Source organism: Heptranchias perlo, chromosome 32, assembly GCF_035084215.1.
Source record: "Heptranchias perlo isolate sHepPer1 chromosome 32, sHepPer1.hap1, whole genome shotgun sequence".
Lineage (NCBI taxonomy): Eukaryota > Metazoa > Chordata > Chondrichthyes > Hexanchiformes > Hexanchidae > Heptranchias > Heptranchias perlo.
This window is the reverse complement of record NC_090356.1, coordinates 7,959,392-7,979,834: the sequence shown is the minus strand read 5'-3', so window position 1 is coordinate 7,979,834 and position 20,443 is coordinate 7,959,392. Positions and strand designations below refer to the sequence as shown.

Here is a 20,443-nt window from a genome sequence, read left to right as displayed (position 1 = left end):
TGTCTAGACATCCTCCCAGTGATACGGATGCCCACAAGTCAAATGGAAGTCAAGGGGCCCTCCCCTGACCCCATGAACTTCGGTGGAGTCAATGGCAGAGGTCCCTAGCAGGCGCATACTGGCACTTCTGGTGATTTTCAGCCACTGTGAGTCTAATCTTCCTATGTCAGCTTTTATCAGTCTGCGAGCAAATTAGATACACGTTGGTGGGAAATTTGTTTGCAACAGGAATTTTTTGTCTTGCAAGCAAGAAATTTGTGATGAAGTAGCTGAGTGGTGTTTTGCTCCTAAGCTCCAAGACAGGACATGCAGTTGCTTGATATGCAGTTATAATGTCAAAAATCACTTAGATGTGTAAAAGCTGAGTAAGATAAATGGTTCAGGTGGTGGGATATCAGCGGCTCTTTACCGCTTGAAGGTCAGGGTTGAGATTCAGCTGAAGGGGAAGGTGTTAATGTTGATCCGCTCACCAACGTCTGAGAAAGAAAGGTTTGAGACGACTTCAGCCCGTGTTAGCCCAACCGAAATGGACGAGGCCATAGTATGAAGTGTCTTCAACTGTGCAATGCAATGGCTCAATCGAGCCTGATTTCTGAAATGGCAGTGGAGTGGACTAGGAATTCCTATCCAGAAAAAAAGAAAGAACTTGCATTTATATAGCGCCTTTTATGACCCCAGGACTTCCCAAAGCGCTTTACAGCAAATGAAGTACTTTTGAAGTGCAGTCACTGTTGTAATGTAGGAAACACGGCAGCCAATTTGCGCACAGCAAGATCCCACAAACAGCAATGTGATAATGACCAGATAGTCTGTTTTTAGTGATGTTGATTGAGGGTTAATTATTGGCCAGGGCACTGGGGAGAACTCCTCTGCTCTTCTTCAAAATAGTGCCATGGAATCTATTGCATCCACATGAGATGGCAGACAGGGCATTGGTTTAATGTCTTATCCGAAAGACAGCACCTCTGACAGATCAGCACTCCCTCAGTACTGCGCAGGAGAGTTATCCTAGATTTTCGTGCTCAAGTCTCTGGACTGGGACTTGAACCCACAACCTTCTGACTCAGAGGCGGATGGGGAATCCAGGAAGGGGATATGATGTGGTGGGGTGGGGGGTGGATCAGAGCTAACTGGTATGTTTGAGCACGCCCTCTTGCATTAAAATGAGAATCATAGCCTACATGGGTCAAGGGAGAATGTTGTCTGATTAACCAATGTAAGCTTCACAACTTTCTTGCAGAAGAGAATGCAGCAAATCATGATACAGTGCTTCTTCGCCGTCAAGGGGAAATTGGAATGCAAACTGGGCTACTTTGACCTCTTGGGCTGCGACTTTATGGTTGATCAGAACTTCAAGGTAATTGTCATTTCATTCTCTTCCGATGCACTGTTTTGTTTATTATGAGAGTAAGCGGATCGGTCTCACACCACAGACAACAACTTTGGTCGATCAGTTCAGAAACTGGATGCCTGGTGGCAGGTCTACGTAGATGCTTTATTGGTGATTTTTGCGACCCAGTGAGTTACGAGGAAAAACTTTGCAAGCTGAACTTTTTATTTTCCATTGGAGAAAAGAAAATTGAGATGATCCGGGATGTAAATACCGAGAGAGTCAAAAATGTCATGGTTGTAAAACAAGTTATTTAACTTGGACAGAACTGGAGGTTCAAAATTAACATCCTCAAGAAGACGGAGAAGAGTTTTTTTCTCCAGATACTATCGAATGTGCAAACGCAATTGATTATTTGTGGATTAACTCTTTCTAAAAGCAGTTATATCTAATCTCAAATATCTGATTGGTAATGAGATTTGAGGTTACAGGGATAGGTTTTGACTAAATTGATCAGACATGATCTGATTGTCTACTGCTGGGACCAGATGGGGAATGTTGAATTTTGTAACAGCAAGTTAACTTCTTATGGACACTATTTGTAATTCTATTTAGTGTCAGCCTTGGTTTAGTGGGTAGCACTCTGGCTACCCTAGTGTCAGAAGGTTATGGATTCAGCCCCGCTCCAAAGAGGAGCTCATATTCCAGGCTGACACTTCAGTGCAGAACTGAGGGAGTGCTGCACTGTTGGAGGTGCCGTCTTTTGGCTGAGATGTTAAGCCGAGGCCTCGTCTGCCCTCTCAGGTGGACATAAAAGATCCCATGGCACTATTCGAAGAAGAGCAGAGGTGTTTTCCTGGTGTGCTGCCCAACATTTATCCCTCAACCAACACCATCAAAAACAGATTAACTGATCACTTATCTCATTGCTGTTTGTGGGATCTTTCAGTGTGCAACTTGGCTGCCACATCTCCCTACATTACAATGGTATTGGATATGATATGCCTTGGGACGTCCCAAGGGTGTGAAAAGGGCTATATAAATTGAAGTTCTTTCTCTTTTTTTTTCATTATCCTACTGTTCTAACATTGACAGATTCTGCTACTTCATTTTGTTCTCTAAGTTATAAATAATACTTCAGTTCTTTGAGCCTCTAGAGGTTCTGTTTTGTGATTGATATTCTGGCAAGATGAAATGATTGCTAACAGAGCAGCAGTCTAGGTAAATCCCAATGAGTAGAATACTGCAAGGGCAGTTTGAGAGATTGTAGGTCTGGAGGAAGTTACAAAGATAGGGAATGGGGAGGCCATGAAAAGAGAGGTTGAGGAGGTGAGGAGAGAGAGTGCACCATGGTCACCATCACAGAAGATGTCATTTGTGAGTTTGATTAGGGCTGTTTCACTGCTGTGATAGGGATGGAAACCTGATAGGAGAGATTCAAACATGGAGTTGCAGAAAAGAAGGCATCAACTTGGGAAGTGACAACAGCTATTACAATTTTATAGTAATATTACATAGTAGTTACAGCACAGAAACAGGCCATTCGGCCCAACAGGTCTATGCCGATGTTTATGCTCCACCTGAGCTTCAAGTACTTTGGAAATTGGAGATGGGGTGGTAGTTTGCAAGGACAGAGGAGTTGAGGGTGTTTTTTTTTGAGGAGATGGTGATGTCGGCGATTTTGAAAGGGAGGGGAACAGTACCTGAGGAGTGGGAATCTCAGCTAGCATGGGGGCCAGGAAGGGTAGTTGGGTGGTCAGTAGTATAGTGGGAATAGGATCAAGAGAGAAAGATGTGGGTCTCATGGACAGGATGAGCTTGGAGAGGGCATGAGGGGAGAAAGGAGAGGAACTAGAGAAAGACGCAGGTTCAGGGATAAGGCAGGATGGGTGGGGGGGGGGGTTGCGGGAGGTTTGGCTTGGTGGGCAAGGGAATGGGGGAGAAGCAGCAGAGGTAGCTTAAATGATAATCTGCTTCTTAGTGACAAAGAAGTCCATGAACTCCTTGCACTTGTTGGAGGTGAGGGTGGAGTGGGCAGGGGAGAGATGTTTAAGGAGTTAGTTGGTAATGGAGAAAATAAATCTGGGGTTATCTTTTGCTCTCAGGGATGTTAAAAACCTGAAATTATAATGCAGGAAGCATCACACAGTGAGTTTCACCCACATGGGGTAGGGACAACAGAGTCTCTCCTAGGATTGGAATTAAACAACATTGTTTTAAATCATGCAGCGACATACAAAATGCATCAAAGAACAAAGTGGAGTGTTTGAAATGACCTTGCTTAGCATTGTTTTATTTACTTGCTGATTTACCCACTTAACAAATCAACTATCAGGCCTTTGTTGCAGGATTTCAGCAACAAAGAAAATAATGGGAACGATAGTCTGTTAGTTTTCTGGCGGCTTCAAACCAGTTGCCTAGCAGTCCCCAGACCAATCGAACACTCGCAGATGGCAGCGTGTAACACAGCACTGACCCAGCCATGATTTATTTGGATTGCATTAATGTATACAAAACACTGCACAATGCATACTCTTGTTATGTAATTGAATGGGAATAAAGGGAATGGCAATGAATAGGAAATGGAGCCCTCTTGTGTTCTAGTAAATTGCTGCTTGTGATGTAAACCCTACACAGAATCCAAAACTAGGGGCCATAAATATAAGATAGTCACTAATAAATCCAGTAGGGAATTCAGAAGAAACGTCCTTACCCAGTGAGTGATGAGAATGTGGAATTTGCTACCACAAGGAGTAGTTGAGGCGAATAGCATCGATGCCTTTAAGGGGAAGCTCGATAAGTACATGAGGGAGAAAGGAATGGAAGGATATGCTGATTGGGTTAGATGAAGTGAGGTAGGAGGAGGCTCATGTAGAGCATAAACACCGGCATAGACCAGTTGGGCCGAATGGCCTGTTTCTATACTGTAAATTCTATGTAATATTTAGTAATCCCGGAGCACAATGAAGGATTCGATATCTATTCATTGACACATCCTTTCTGGTTAATTAGAGAACCTAGGGCCCGAAATCTTTTAATTTTATAATAAATGGGAATTATTTTTATCCGTACTTAACGTCCGCTAACAAATTGCAGGAATCCGTGGCTTTGAGCAGGCGATTTCTGAGAATGTAATTGCATTTACCAGACCATTAATCATGGGGGGAAAATATCAGGAATTCAAGGAACTTCACACTTTGGGCTCGAAATTCCAATCAGGCCCAGTGGCAGAGCGAAGGTGGATTTGCAAAAGGGGAACAGGGATTCAAATGCATTGCCAAGCACTCGTTGATGAAGACACTGCCCCTTTAAGGCTGCTGAAAAATAACTCGAGCCTTTTCTTTGAAAAAAATACTTAATCTAATATTAACATTTGGGAGAAGGGGAGTAGTTAAGAAGCACAAAGTCTAACTCAAAAAGATATATGTTCATCATTAAAAGAAAACCTTTTGATTTTTAGTGTTGCCATGTGGCACTAAGGGGCACCAGTTCTTATTGCAATATAATATATTCCAATAAATTCAAAACATTTAGGTTACCCAGATCAAGATGCACAGAAAGACACTGGATATCTGGTGGCCGTCATCTCCTTCATTATTCTGCAATTCTCATTTCAGCAATGGATGTGTGGGCAGGACAGTGAAATAAAGAGCTGAATTGATCTTTGGATTTGAGGTTGGGTTCCCTGCCAGCTCGATACCCGATTTGAATAGCCCTGGTGGCTGTCATAATCTGTTTATGATGTGGAGATGCCGGTGATGGACTGGGGTTGACAATTGTAAACAATTTTACAACACCAAGTTATAGTCCAGCAATTTTATTTTAAATTCACAAGCTTTCAGAGGCTTCCTCCTTCGTCAGGTGAACGATGTGATTTCACATCGTTCACCTGACGAAGGAGGAAGCCTCCGAAAGCTTGTGAATTTAAAATAAAATTGCTGGACTATAACTTGGTGTTGTAAAATTGTTTACAATAATCTGTTTAACTACAGGAACTGGGGCTTGTTGATAATAGATCTGGTCTTCTAATGCCACACTGTGATACCAAACAAGTTCCGCTCAATGACCTTCTATCTGCCTCAGTACGACCAAGGAAATGTGCGATACCTACACCCCCCCCCACCCCCCATGGAAATTTGAAGGCTCTCAACCAGTGTCCTTCTTGCACATCACAACTCCAACCCTATCCCTAAACCTAACCATCCTCCTTCCCGCACCCCCTAACCTATCCCTAATGCAATTTCTAGCCCTATCCCTAACCCTATCCCTATCCCTAAAAACTCAAGAAATGAGAATACAAACAGAAGAGAGGACAACCATCCTCCTGCCCGCACCCCCTAACCTAACCCTAACCTTAAACCTAACCCTAACCTTAAACCTAACCCTAACCTTAAACCTAACCCTAACTGAGCTTTGAATCTATTTCAGCTGGTGTTTGCAATCAGACTTCCCCTTCAGGTGAGTTTCACCAGTCTGTACCTGTTGAGGAAGGTGGGAACCTCCAAAATTTAGGGATAGCGTTGTTCCTGGCCTATTTGTATTTATCCCGGTTGTAGTGCTGAAGACTTGTGCTCCAGAACTAGCTGCGCCTCTAGCCAAACTGTTCCAGTACAGCTGCAACACTGGCATCTACCTGACAATGTGGAAAATTGCCCAGGTATGTCCTGTCCACAAAAAGCAGGACAAATCCAATCTGGCCAATTACCGCCCCATCAGTCTACTCTCAATCATCAGCAAAGTGATGGAAGGTGTCGTCGACAGTGCTATCAAGCGGCACTTACTCACCAATAACCTGCTCACCGATGCTCAGTTTGGGTTCAGCCAGGACTACTCGGCTCCAGACCTCATTACAGCCTTGGTCCAAACATGGACAAAAGAGCTGAATTCCAGAGGTGAGGTGAGAGTAACTGCACTTGGCATCAAGGCAGCATTTGACCGAGTGTGGCACCAAGGAGCCCTAGTAAAATTGAAGTCTGTGGGAATCAGGGGGAAAACTCTCCACTGGCTGGAGTCATACCAAGCACAAAGGAAGATGGTAGTGGTTGTTGGAGGTCAATCATCTCAGCCCCAGGACATTGCCGCAGGAGTTCCTCAGGGCAGTGTACTAGGACCAACCATCTTCAGCTGCTTCATCAATGACCTTCCCTCCATCATAAGGTCAGAAATGGGGATGTTTGCTGATGATTGCACAGTGTTCAGTTCCATTCGCAACCCCTCAGATAATGAAGCAGTCTGTGCCCGCATGCAGCAAGACCTGGACAACATCCAGGCTTGGGCTGATAAGTGGCAAGTAACATTCGCGCCAGACAAGTGCCAGGCAATGAACATCTCCAACATGAGAGAGTCTAACCACCTCCCCTTGACATTCAACAGTATTACCATTGCCGAATCCCCCACCATCAACATCCTGGGGGTCACCATTGACCAGAAATTTAACTGGACCAGCCACATAAATACTGTGGCTACAAGAGCAGGTCAGAGGCTGGGTATTCTGCGGCGAATGACTCACATCCTGACTCCCCAAAACCTTTCCATCATCTACAAGGCACAAGTCAGGAGTGTGATGGAATACTCTCCACTTGCTTGGATGAGTGCTGCTCCAACAACAAGAAGCTCGACACCATCCAGGACAAAGCTGGCCGTTTGATTGGCACCCCATCCACCACCCTAAACAGTCACTCCCTTCACCACCGGCGCACTGTGGCTGCAGTGTGTACCATCCACAGGATGCAATGCAACAACTCGTCAAGGCTTCTTCGACAGCATCTCCCAAACCCACGACCTCTACCACCTAGAAGGACAAGGGCAGCAGGCACATGGGAACACCACCTGCACGTTCCCCTCCAAGTCACACATCATCCCAACTTCCCGGCTTGGAAATATATCGCCGTTCCTTCATCGTCGCTGGGTCAAAATCCTGGAACTCCCTTCCTAACGGGACTGTGGGAGAACCTTCACCACACGGACTGCAGCGGTTCAAGAAGGCGGCTCACCACCATCTTCTCAAGGGCAATTAGGGATGGGCAATAAATGCCGGCCTCACCAGCGACACCCACATCCCATGAACGAGTTTTTAAAAAAATGTCCCCTCCCCACACACACACAATTTGGTGGGAATTGTCATGACTCCTCTCCCACCTCCCTGGCGAATGAAAGGAAGCAAAAAAACTGTGATTGAGACAGGTCCATCCCAGCATCCTCTTCTAAAACTTTCGGATCTGTAAATGCTGGCACATATGGGCATGCTGGGATCGCTGTGCCTCCACACACCATTCGTTCTCTTACTCTCCAGTAAGAGAGTAAGAGAAAAAACTGAAGGAGAGGAGGATATTAATGCAGCTTGTGGCCAGGTGAGAAATGCAGCTTGACCTTGTAATATTTTTTTACATTTTCTATCGGGAGGCATTCACAGAATCCGCCCAATGTACTGGCTTTGAAGAGTCCAGGAGAGAAGTCCACAGACTGGGGGAAAGGCAGTGCCGGAGAATGGGTATTAGGAGAGAAATTAGGGAGAACACTTTAAGCTTGTAATTATGAACAGAGTTATGTAGATCCGACAGCTGTTCAGTACCATCTAGTGGATATTTCAAATATTAGCAAATCCTGAAGATTTGTAAGCTGATTTATTGAGGCTATGAAAAAATATGAATTATAATTTCTAGTTGATAAATAGGCTGGAGTTCATTGAAAGGTAAGTGTGTATCATCCATTTCTTAGCCTTTTTTTTCCTATTGTCACTTAGATTCTCATGAGTTTTTGTGTCAATGGTCATGATTTCTTTGCCCCAGCCCCGTTACTGAAATGAATGGGGTTTTCAATGGGAATCCCTCTATCTGAATGTTTGGGAAAAGGAGGATCTAAGGAGGGATATTAAGCAGCGTAAGAGGTGCTCTGTGCCCGCCCGTTAGTAGCATCAGTACCACTTTCCTTCGGCAGATGGTTAGTGCAGGTGGAGGCCCCTCTTTCCTAAGGAAGCTGCGATAATTGATCTGATGGCATCCCTCGATACATCAATGTCAGATTAACCACAATCGTCAAAAACACCTCAATCACAGTATGTCACGCTTTCAGTAACACTGCACGAGAGAAGGTCAGGTGATCAAGATTCAATGCAGCCTGTTTGATGCATCTGCTAAGATGCCACCAACCATTCCTGCAAGGGAATGATCGAACTAGGCATCACCTGATGTCCCAGCCAATACTCCTCCCTTAACCAACACCACAAAAATATACTGGTCTTTCATGTCATTTGTTGTTTGTAGGATCTTAAACAACAATGATTGTACTTCGAAAAAGCAATTCATTGGTTGTGACATCCTGTCCTTCAGAAGACCTCTCCCTACTTTGCCAGTGTGGCATATTTACATTTCCAACTCTAGTGGTGTTTTTCCATTCTCAAAACTTGTGGGCCCCGATATTACCAGGGAGGTGGGTTGGCAGCGGGGGCAGCCAAAATTATAGCACGGAGCAGCCCAGGGGAAAGGCTGCCCCCAGGTTTAATGATGCCTCACTCCAGGTCTTACTGGATGGGCTGAGGAGGAGGGGGGAGATCTTCTACCCGGCGGACGGGAGGAAGTGGCCTGCCTCTGCCACCAAGAAGGCTCGAGGTGGCAGAGGAGGTCAGCAGCAACAGCAACATCTCCTGCATCAGGATACAGTGCAGGAAGCGCTTCAATGACCTAACTAGGTCAGCCAAAGTGAGCACACTTACTCATTCTCCTACACTCCATCTTCCACATCACTGCCCCCACCCCACAATTCCTTCTGCACTGCCTACACTACTGTATCACATCACTCCTCACACCCACTCGAACCTCATCCTCAACTTACCTGCACTTACTCACCTCCCCAGTACTCATCCCACCACTACCACTCAACCCAATCGTCATACAATCTCACGGCTCTATCTCATACTCACCCTCTGATGCATCTCTTTCACGGTCACCCTCGCCCAACCTGCCATTACCTCAACTACCGCCACAGGGGATGCATCACGTATGAGTAGTAGGAAGCGTAAGGCAAAGGTTGCGTGAGCACAAAGGGGATGCACAAGGGTGTTTGACGGTCTGTCATGTTTTTTATTTATATTTGATTTTGGTCCAACTCACATTAAATATTATATTCTCACCACTACTGCCACGTCTTGGCCATTCTTGACTAGCTTGTGCAAAAAGTCCCTTTCATGAGGTTCTCCATGAACACCCACACTTGATGCCACCCATTGGCTCACCCTGCAGTGGGTGAATGTGTAGTTGCACGACTATTTTGTGCAGGTGCCTGTGGCGCAGCACTGTGTTATGGAGCTCCACGTGGCGGAGGTGGACGGCGTGCCTGGCGAGGCTGGTGATGTTGCTCATCCTCGGATGAAGTGATGAATCTAGCCATGGTGCCCCCCATCCTGACGGTGTGAGTTTGAGGGGGTCCGCAAAGTAGGTAAATGTGTTTGTACAGCAGAGTTTAGGGTATAAATTAATAATTTTGAGCGGAAAAACAAAGGTGTTGCAGCCAAAACTTTGTCTGAAGTGACAGAGTGCCCTACTGCAATAAATGAGGTATTCCCCCCAACTGTCAAAAAATCCTTTGCATCTCCCACTGGCTGCTGACTGAAACACGTCTGCTCCAACAGGGAGTGTTTCCCACAGCACAGGAAACACGCTGAGGATCCCTGAAAATTGCACCCCTGCCAAAATCTCCACTCAATGAGGTCTGTCAAGTACCTCAAATAGCTATATAAGTATCTGAATTATCATCCCACTGGCTTTAATTGCCGGTGGGAGTCCCGCATGCGGGAGCTGCGCACGCACACTAACGCGTCACTGGGGAACCCGGAAGTGGGCAGTTTGGAGCCGGGCTCCGAACCCACTCCGGGATTCCACCATTTTACGAGGCCCCCCTTGCCCCCATCCGAAAATTGGCCCCGTGGTGTCTGAGTGATTTTGGTATTAAATTAGAGGCAGTTTAGTGCATGACCATTAGGAACTGGATAGCAATTGCAGAAACCTTACAGCCATCAGGCATCGGAAACATATCTGGGCTGAATTTGGTCACAGGTCCCAGAAGTGGAAGAGCATTCAGTCCATGACACCACCCAGTCCCATATAAGTTAAAGAGGGAAGGCATACACGTGGATTAACGATTCTGTGTTTGATCTGTTTGCAGGTCTGGTTACTGGAGTTGAACGCCAATCCATCTTTACAGAGACACTGTGAGGTTCTCAAAACAGTCATCCCTAAATTAGTGTACGAAGCCCTCGGTAAGATGGTTATTGCCTTCATTATATTGTTACAGAAGGAAATTTGTGGCAGCCATTGACAGTATTCAAGCAGTGAGATGAATATTCATTCATAAATGATCAAATGGGTGAGTTCCTCAATATTTCTCTCTCTATTCTTAGATTTGGTTGTTGAGATATTCAAAAAAAGCAGTAAAGGATTGCACATCTTACCACTTCAATCACAGAAAGAGTTTGTCCTGTTGCACAACAGTTGCCACCAGGAAAAGATTGCAAGGTCTATGCCACTGAGGACAGAAAGCAGCATGTCTCCAACAATTCTCAAGCAACCTTGCCAGCTGGCTCTGTGTTCTGTAAAACGAGCTGAGAACAAGCCCATCCAAAAGTCTGTGACTTCAGATCCCGTTGTTGCTCCAACTAAAGTGCTTCAGAACACCGTTTCATTGTTGTCTTACAGAAAGTTGCCGGCCATCTCACTAACATCAAACCTGTGCACAATGAAGAATGACTTTCTGTCGAGTCAGCTCCTAGATGGGACCTCTTCAGAAGAACAGGACCGACTAAAATCCAGTCGAGATTTAGATGCTTTCAAAAAAATGTCAATTGCCGCACAGTTAAAACCTTTACTCACCAAAAACCCCCATACTAGCACTCAACAATACCAAAGCTTGGAGAGTAATCCATTGTTGGTCAGCAGCTCCTTTCACCCGCGGTACATCAGCAAGATGGTGGCAAATTCATCCGAGATGAACATGGGCTCCAAAGAGAACAAAACATCTTCTGGCGATGCGGCCTAGTCAGCAGTGGTAGGAATGGAAAATCACAAAGTCTACACGTGTGTCAGAAGCTAACTAAGCTAGATTGCCGATTTATATATTTTTTTAATCCTACCATTTAACGGCATCACCCTAAAGGACAGCCAGCACGTTGATTCCATGCTTGACAATATGACTTCATTGAGGTGCGTGAGTTGTTCAGTACAATAGGTCAACTTTAAATCAACAGAAAATATCCTTGATTAGATTGTATCGGTTGCTTATTTTGTGGAATAAAAAAATCTTCCTTCATGTTGCCATCTATTAATTTTTACCTCAGCATAACAGGATTTTCCCCCACCCACCCATCCCGCCCCCTTACATGAAATGTGATGATTACATGATTGAGCTGAAGGAAATCGATCCGATTAATTGAAAAGAATATTAAACCGAGATTCATTGACATTCACAAAATCTACGTTTATTTCTTAAGATACAACCTGATTCTGTAAGGTAATTCTGGAGACGTCATGTTCAGTATTTTGAGATGGGTGAATGTGTACCCTAGTGCCATGATGGGAATGATTGCCTGTGCTTCCAAGATGGCTCTAGTGATAAATGGGCCATACAGAGCAAGAAGGTCCCAGGTGTAGTCCACAGTTTAGTTTGCTGATCTCAGTCAAAGCAACAGCCAAAGACTCACAATTGGCATCAGTGCCCCACACTCAGACATTGGAGGAAAGAAAATCAGCTGGGATTCCTGCTCCTGATTATTGTCCAGTGACATCTGCTGGAAAGTGCAGGTACGGTGAGTACAGGGCTAGACTCCACTGCTGTGCCTCTCCACCTCAACCCCCTTCCCTTCACAGGAACACAGGAATATAGGAACAGGAGTAGGCCATTCAGCCCCTTGTGCCTGCTCTGCCATTTGATAAGATCATGGCTGATCTGTGATCTAACTCCATATACCTGCCTTTGGCCCATATCCCTTAATACCTATAGGATCAAATTATGATCAAATAACCTGTCAATACTCACTGTCTCAGCTCACTCATGAATAATGGCCAGCTGGGTGAAATAGCCAGTGCTTATATCCTGGTGTGAGTCAGTGCCTTCAGGAGCTGCGGTGAAGAAATTAAAACATGAATTAAAATTACACTGATATTCAACAGGGTTCATTGTAATAGAAAATTAAATAGAATAGACCTGTCTGGATGGTATTATTGATGCCTCTATACCTGGCAATGTAGCTTCATTATCCTTGTGAGATTATAGGAACATAGGAATTGCTGGACAAAAAAGGACCAAGGTCCATGTAGTTTGCCCTCCACCATCCTGGTAGTCTAAGGATACATCGATAATGGAGGTGAATTATCACCCAACAGTACAGCAGAACTGGCATGGGGATGTAATGTTCTCTGGTCTTTGCTAAGTTAGCTGATCTCACCTGGGGCAACAATTCAGGACAAAAATAGCCAGGTTTCCTGTTCCTGGTCCCTATTCAACAACCCCTGCTGCATGTATGTTCTCATCAGGTGATGTGAGGAGCAGTCAAATGTTGACACTTAAGTGTTTTTGCCTAAACGCAGATGATTAGCCATTTGGACAAGGTACCAGAGGGCTGCTAGAACCTACGGCCAACGACAATCGCAGAAACGTGGATGGGCTGCCTGTGATTTCCATTGAAATCAAAGAATGGAAAAATCATGTGCAGTACACCCACAATTTTGCCATCCCATCAAATGCGACCAGGGTCTTTTTTATGCAAAGGGTAGTAAAAATTTGGAACTCTCTCCCCCCAAAAGGTTGCAGACTTGAAATTTTCAAGGCTAAGCTCGATAGATTTTTGTTGGGTAAGGGTATCAAGGGATATGCCTCAAAGGCAGCTAGATGTAGTTGAGGTAACAGATCAGCCATGATCTAATTGAATGGCAAAACTGGCTTGAGGAGCTGGATGGCCGACTCCTATGTTTCCAAGTCCTGAGGTCATGAAAGAGGCTACATAAATTCAAGTTTGTTCATTCGTAATTGTAATTTGGAAAGTTGTTTTGTTTGTAATCATTGTGTTAACAATTGTCGTAGAAGTGTTGAAATAAAATAATTGTGAGTAATACATCACATTTTGTCTTGGTCAGTCCCTCACACCAACAGCTCAATGGTGTTTAATGTGTACGTAGCATTTGCTGCTGGATGAACTATGGTTGGTTCATTTTAATGGAGTTGGTTCATCCATGACAACTTAAGAGTCAAATTTTTGCATCGGACATGAAATTCTTAGATACAAATCTAAATTCTCATTCATTGCCCCTCTTTAAATCACAGATTGGCCATTGTTCCGAGCTGCTGAATAGCTCTGGGGAAGTGACAATTTCTGGGACTCCCCCTGTTGCACATCCTCAACCTTTCTCATCAACACTTCATCATTCAGCACAGAAGGAGGCCATTAGGCCCTTCGTGCCCGTGCCGGCTCTTTGGAAGAGCTATCCAATTAGTCCCACTCCTCTGCTCTTTCCCCATAGCCCTGCAAATTTTTCCTTTTCAAGTATATATTTAATTCCCTTTTGAAAGTTACTATTGAATCTGCTTCCACCACCCTTTCAGGCAGTGCATTCCAGATCATAACCACTCGCTGCGTAAAAAAATGTCTCCTCACCTCCCGATTCTTTTGCCAATTATCCTAAATCTGTGTCCTCTAGTTACTGACCATTCTGCCGGTGGATACAGTTTCTCCCTATCTACTCTGTCAAAACCATTCATAATTTTGAACACCTCTATTAAATCTCCCCATTTCTTCTCTGCTCTTAAGAGGACAATCCCAGCTTCTCCAGTCTCTCCACATAACTGAAGTCCCTCATCCCTGGTACTTATAATAAATACTCTCCTTGATTGCAAATCTCCTGATCTTGAGAGTGTATCTGCAGACTGAGTGCACCGTCTACCTTGCTGTTTTCTTGATCAGGGTTAGTAACGTATCAACAGGTCTTGACTTTTCATGCTAGACATAAATATAACATTTAAAACATTGTGTATGTGATACCGTAGTGGCTGAGGCCAGAGTCAACATCCTACCCCATGTCAAGAGATTTCAGCCAAATATTCAATGGCAAGCTCTCGAGATGAGAGACTATGCTATAGTCAGACATGAGTAAGTCAGATGTGTCAAATTCAACCCAGCTATTCGACCGTTCGGTGCCTGTTTATCGGGGCAGTTGAGTTCAGGAAAACCAGGCCTACGTGCGGCCTAACAGGCGATCCTTAAAGGGACTGCTGCTAGCCACAAAATATACTTACCTGAATGTGGAGTTGGGAGGTCCTGGCTCCACATTCAAACTACGCAGGTGACTGCTCCCCCACCATCGCAACCTCGACCCCCGCCCCCCCACACCCCTATCGCCACTGGAAAGCTACCTGGGAACGTCCATTAGGAATCCGTAGCTCGCCAGCTCAATGATATTAAGGCCCGAGGCCCACTATAACGCGTGCCTCGGAACTATCCATTCAGGTGCGTGGACCGATCTCTGCACCTCCTGCGCACTCGAATTTCTAGGCCAGAGTGTTCTAGAAGGGGGTGCATTTCTCAGGTGGTTGCAGTGGTTGAGACCTTTTACTTCTGGCACCTGGATTCAAATCCAGATTAAATTGGTGGGATTAGATTCATGGGCTGGGATGACGTCTGCAAGTCTCCCACATGAAATGATCCAGTTCCTAGTGCCCCACAACATACAAATGTCCATAAGTTGGCACTGATTGGCATTCTAGGATGGCTGGTGTGGAAAATGGAAACATGCCCCATGCAGTATAGAACAGTCCTCTGAGGTTATACCAATGGCATATTGTTGAGGCAAAATAGAGGCTGCGTTAGTCTACTTGACTTGGCACTGCTTGATGCCCAGACTGAGTGCCTGAAATGAAAAATATTCCTCTCCCAGCACAAACATCCCTCGCGAAAAGAGAAAGTGGAATGACATCTCCATTTTGTCACTGGTTTTTTTGGGATTCACTGGGAGTAATTTTCAACTTCACCTCCTGGGCGGGCGGCCTGTCCATTGTAGAACCCGTCCGATTATCATTCCAGTGATTTCAATGGGATGAAAATTGGGTGGGTTCTATAACTGGTGGGCGATCCGCTTTATCCTGACAGCTTAACGCCCTGTTGAAAATTATCATGACTCTGTCTAAACACATTCCTTTCCTCCATTTGTTCTTTTTTTTTGTTAATTCTCGTTAATGCCCATCCCTAGTTGGCCTTGAGAAGGTGGTGGTGAGCCTCCTTCTTGAACCGCTGCAGTCCGTGTGGTGAAGGTTCTCCCACAGTGCTGTTAGGTAGAGCACTCCAGGATTTTGACCCAGCGACGATGAAGGAACGGCCGATATATGTCCAAGTCGGGATGGTGTGTGACTTGGAAGGGGACATGAAGGTGAACCTGATGGTGTTCCCATGCACCCGCTGCCCTTGTCCTTCTGGGTGTTGGAGGTCACGGGTTTGAGAGGTACTGTTTATCTCGCCCTCTTTTACTTTTAAGCAATCTCCCTCATCATTTCATGAAAACAGCGACCGACTCCAAACCCACTGAGACAATCAGAGCTGGCTTTATTTTTCTATTACGCTGAGACACTCAGAAAACAGATCACACGTCTTTCACACAAACATGAGCAACTCTCGCTGAAAGGAAGTGAGACTTGGCATGTCTGTGGCCGATTGCTTTAGCCGTGCTGCTCTCACGACAGCTAGTTGCAGAATTCTGTGCAAACAGCTAGATTTGGGCGAGCCAGGCAGAGCCAGTAGTAAGAGTTTTGAGTTGATGTGGGGCTCTGTCAGTTTATGGCCGATCATAGCGATTGATTTATTTCCTGCTAAGTGTACTATTGCTGGCATTGTCAGCGTACCGCACTGGAACAAAGCTCCAAGCTTGTCAATCACTGGACTTGTGCGGATTTAACATTGGCCTAGGCTTTCCAATTGGGAGCCATCTCCAGCAGGGCACAACTTCTGCCCACTCCAGCGATGCCCTCCACCCCACCCCGCACCCCCAAACCCAGAGTATTTCTGGCTCGGGGGTAATTTTCATGCCGGAGGCAGGCTTGCTGCAGTGGGAGGTAGAGGCAGCAGCTTAGCTTCCTGAAGAGATTTCTTTATTTGTTGAAGATGTTTTATCTTTGCTGACGAGGCCTATGCATGGCCGTACTCTGAGAGCACTGGTAAGAGGCCCCTCTTCCATTGAAACCCTGAAGCTCCCTCTCCCCTTTGAATGCTGGAAGCCAGGGCCTAACAGGCAGCCCCTTTGCATCCAGTGCTCAAACTGAGCAAAGGTGAGAAATATGATGGAGGCCATGTTTCCCTCATTATCTCATGATCTGCATGTACCCGATCACATATGGGTAGGTAACATGAAAACTGGCGGGACAGAGCCGGAAAGCCTAGACCATAATCTTGATCCACACAGCAAATTCTCTTTGAAATGGTGGATGTACCAAAACAGGCCAGAGTTTTGACTAATGCCACGAATATGTGTCTCAAGAACTGCGAATTGGAGGTAGGATACGAGAAGACATTTATGTTCAGAGTCTCCCATTGAGACATCATACAGTAAATCTCGAGTGACATCATGAATGGGATGTATTCCTTATCTGTGATGTCACTTCATAATGTCACAACAGAAGGATTATTATATCACAGGACTGCTCGACTGCCTCCAGCGAGCAGTTGGCGACTGAGAGAGATGGACAACATCTCAGATATTCACCAACAGGTGCCCTGATGCAATATCATCTAGTGTTGAACTAAAATAGTCTTAACAATGTATCTCGTGAACAACTACTTGTTGGATCACATCACTAGATTGACATCACAAGACTGTATCAGATTGTATCTAAACTCAAAGTTTACATCTTATTAAATATCTTGTATCTTTATACCTGTAATATTGAATGAGCATAGAATTGTAGTTGGCCTCTAATAATGCTGATTGGTTCATCTAATTGAAACATATAAGATTATAAGGGGGCTTGACAGGGTAGACGCTGAGAGGTTGTTTCCTCTGGCTGGAGAGTCTAGAACTAGGGGTCATAGTCTCAGGATAAGGGGTCGGCCATTTAGGATTGAGATGAGGAGGAATTTCTTCACTCAGAGGGTTGTGAATCTTTGGAATTCTCTACCCCAGAGGGCAGTGGATGCTCAGTCATTGAGTATATTCAAGGCTGAGATCGATAGATTTTTGGTCTCTAGGGGAATCAAGAGATATGGGGATCGGACGCGAAAGTGGAGTTGAGGTCGAAGATCAGCCATGATCTGATTGATGGCGGAGCAGGCTCGAGGGGCCATGTGGCCTACTCCTGATCCTATTTCTTATGTTCTTATGCTGGCCACAAGACACCAAATTCAACTTTATCAACTGCCATGATGTTTCCCTTTCCCCTTTCACCATTGCTTCAACCTGGGCATTTTATCTACTCTGCTTGGCTCATGTCCCTTTCAGCCTCTCCGCCCCAAGAATTTCAGTCCTGTTCCATCCCAATTTCCCTCCCTCCCAGCCCCACACTGGTCTCTAGCTCCAGTTTCACACCCTCCCTCCCACTTTCCTACTTCCAAAGCCCACCCTAATGCTCCAACCCTGGCTGCACTCCCTCCTCTCCCCTTCCTCCTCCATCTCCTCCCCTTCCCCCTCCACTCCCTCCCTTCCCCTCCCCTCCACTCCCTCCCTCCCCTTCCCCCTCCACTCACCCCTCCTCTCCTCTTCCCCCTCCACTCCCTCCCTTCCCCTCCCCCTCCACTCTCTCCCTCCCCTTCCCCCTCCGCTCACTCCTCCTCTCCTCTTCCCCCTCCATCCCCTCCCCTTCCCCTTCCACTCCCTCCCTCCCCATCCACCTCCACTCCCTTCCTCCCTTCTCCTCCCCACCCCTCCCCCCTCCACTTCCTCTCTTCCTTCCTTCTCCTCCCCCTCCACTCCCTCCCCTCCCCTCTCTGCTCCCTCCCTTCCCCTCCGCCCTCCGCTCCCTCCCTCGCCTCTCGACTCCTTCCCTCCCTTCCCCTCCCCCTCCGCTCCCTCCCCCCCTCCGCTCCCTCCCCCCTCCACCCCCTTCCTATATAAAGAAACATTGAAATATGATGGAAATCCAGGCCTTTCACAGCATTTTGTATAAATTTGTTACCTTATTTTTCTCCAGAATTTTACACTGATTCACGCACTGGTGCCGCTATTGTACATTTTGCTGACTTGGCACTTACAAGAGCAAGCATTGATACAATGGGCCCGATATTACCAGGGCGGCGGGTTCGCGGTGGGGGGTCTATTGGGCGCGCAGGTAACGCGCCCATGTGAAATCACTCTGCCCGCGCGCAATCGCAGGCTGATTGGATCCACTTACCTCTTGTTCCAGGTTCCCCGCTGCTGATCTGCGCGTCGGGCGGGCTGCACATGCGCAGTAAGGTCTGTCAGCTGGAGGAACTCTATTTAAAGGGGCAGTCCTCCACTGACTGACGCTGCAAGAAATAGGAAAAATTACAGCATGGAGCAGCCCGGGGGAAGGCTGCTCCCAGTTTAATAATGCCTCACTCCAGGTATCATTGGATGGGGTGAGGAGGAGGAGGGAGGACAGAGATCTTCCCCCCGGCAGGCGGGAGGAAGTGGCCTGCCTCTGCCACCAAGAAGGCCAGGCTCAAGGTGGCAGAGGAGGTCACCAGCACCAACATATTGCCCACCTACATACAGTGCAGGAGGCGCTGCAATGACCTAAGTAGGTCAGCCAAAGTGAGTACACTTTCTCATTCCCCTACACTCCGTCTGCCACATCACTGACCCACCCCACACATCTCCTTCTGCACTGCCAACACTACTCTGTCACATCACCCCTCATACCCACTCAAACCTCATCCTCATCTTACCTGCACTTACTCACCTCTCCAGTACTCATCCCGCCACTACCACTCAACCCAATCCTCATACAATCTCATGGCTCTATCTCATACTCACCCTCTCGTGCATTTCTTTCACGGTCAGCCTCACTCAACCTGCCACTACCTGTGCTGCAGCCACAGGGCATGCATCACATATGTGCAGTAGGAAGTGTAAGGCAAACGTATCGTGAGCATGAAGGGGATGCACGAGGGTGTTTGAGGGTTTGTCATGGTTTTTACTTATATTGAATTTCTGATCAATTCACATCACATATTATATTGGCACCACTACTGCCACGTCTTTGCGAATCTTGTCTGGTTTGTGCAATAATGCCCTTTCCTGAGGATCACCATGAAGACCCACAACTGATGCCACCCATTGTATCACTGCAGAGTGGGTGTCGGTGTATTTGCAGGGCACTTTTGTGCAGACGACTGAGAGACGTCGGCGATGTCCCCGGTGGCACCCTGGAAGGATGCGGAGGAGAAGTTGTTGAGGGCAGTGGTGACTTTGACAGCGACAGGTAAGAAGATGGTGCTCGGGCCAGCCGGGAGCAGCTCGGCATGAAGGAGGCTGCAAATGTCCACGACTACATGTCGAATGACTCTGAGCCTCTGTGTGCACTGCTGGTCAGAGAGGTCCAGGAAGCTGAGCCTCGGTCTGTAGACCCTGTGGTGAGGGTAGTACCCTCTGCGACGCATCTCTCTCTGCGGTTGCCCTCCCTCCTGCTGTACAGGTGGATGTGTCACCGCACTGTGTTGTGGAGCTCCACGTGTCAGAGGTGGACGGCGTGGTCGGCGAGGCTGGTGATGCTGTTCGCCCTCCGAGGAGGTCATGACTGCAGCTTCGGCGGCCCCCATCCGGAAGATGTACATCTGAGGGGGTCCGTAAGGTAGGTACATGTGTCTGGACCCCGGGGTAAGTATGCAAGTTGGTGAATTTTATTGTTAGGAGGAGGGTGGTGGAGGCCAAACTTTGTCCAAAGTGACAGAGTGGCCTCCTGCAATGAGTGAGGGTCTCCCCCTCACCTGTCAAATGGACCTTTGCAGCTGCCACAGGCTGATGGCTGCAACACGTCCATTTGAACTGGGAGTGTTTCCCCCAGTACGGGAAACAGTCCCAATTGTTTGTAAAATCCCACCCCTCCTGAAATATCTCCTTAATCAGGTCTGTTAACGACCTGAAATACCTAAATAAATACTTTAAGTGGCACCCCGCTGGCTTTAATTGC

At 46.5% G+C, this 20,443-nt stretch overlaps 2 protein-coding genes across 2 annotated transcripts in view; both read left to right on the top strand.

The window, feature by feature from the left end:
• Positions 1–13,419, top strand: part of LOC137300786 (protein polyglycylase TTLL10-like) — a 42,135-nt gene extending 28,716 nt beyond the window's left edge. The window contains exons 9-11 of the mRNA XM_067970046.1: positions 1,241–1,357; positions 10,490–10,583; positions 10,725–13,419. Coding sequence (XP_067826147.1) covers positions 1,241–1,357; positions 10,490–10,583; positions 10,725–11,359 — 846 coding nt within the window. The 3' untranslated portion in view covers positions 11,360–13,419. The remainder of the gene's footprint in view (positions 1–1,240; positions 1,358–10,489; positions 10,584–10,724) is intronic.
• A 1,014-nt stretch (positions 13,420–14,433) lies between these two features.
• The window catches only part of LOC137300784 (protein polyglycylase TTLL10-like), a 35,839-nt gene continuing 29,829 nt past the window's right edge, over positions 14,434–20,443 (top strand). Inside the window, exons 1-2 of the mRNA XM_067970045.1 lie at positions 14,434–14,462; positions 16,464–16,516. Coding sequence (XP_067826146.1) covers positions 14,434–14,462; positions 16,464–16,516 — 82 coding nt within the window. The remainder of the gene's footprint in view (positions 14,463–16,463; positions 16,517–20,443) is intronic.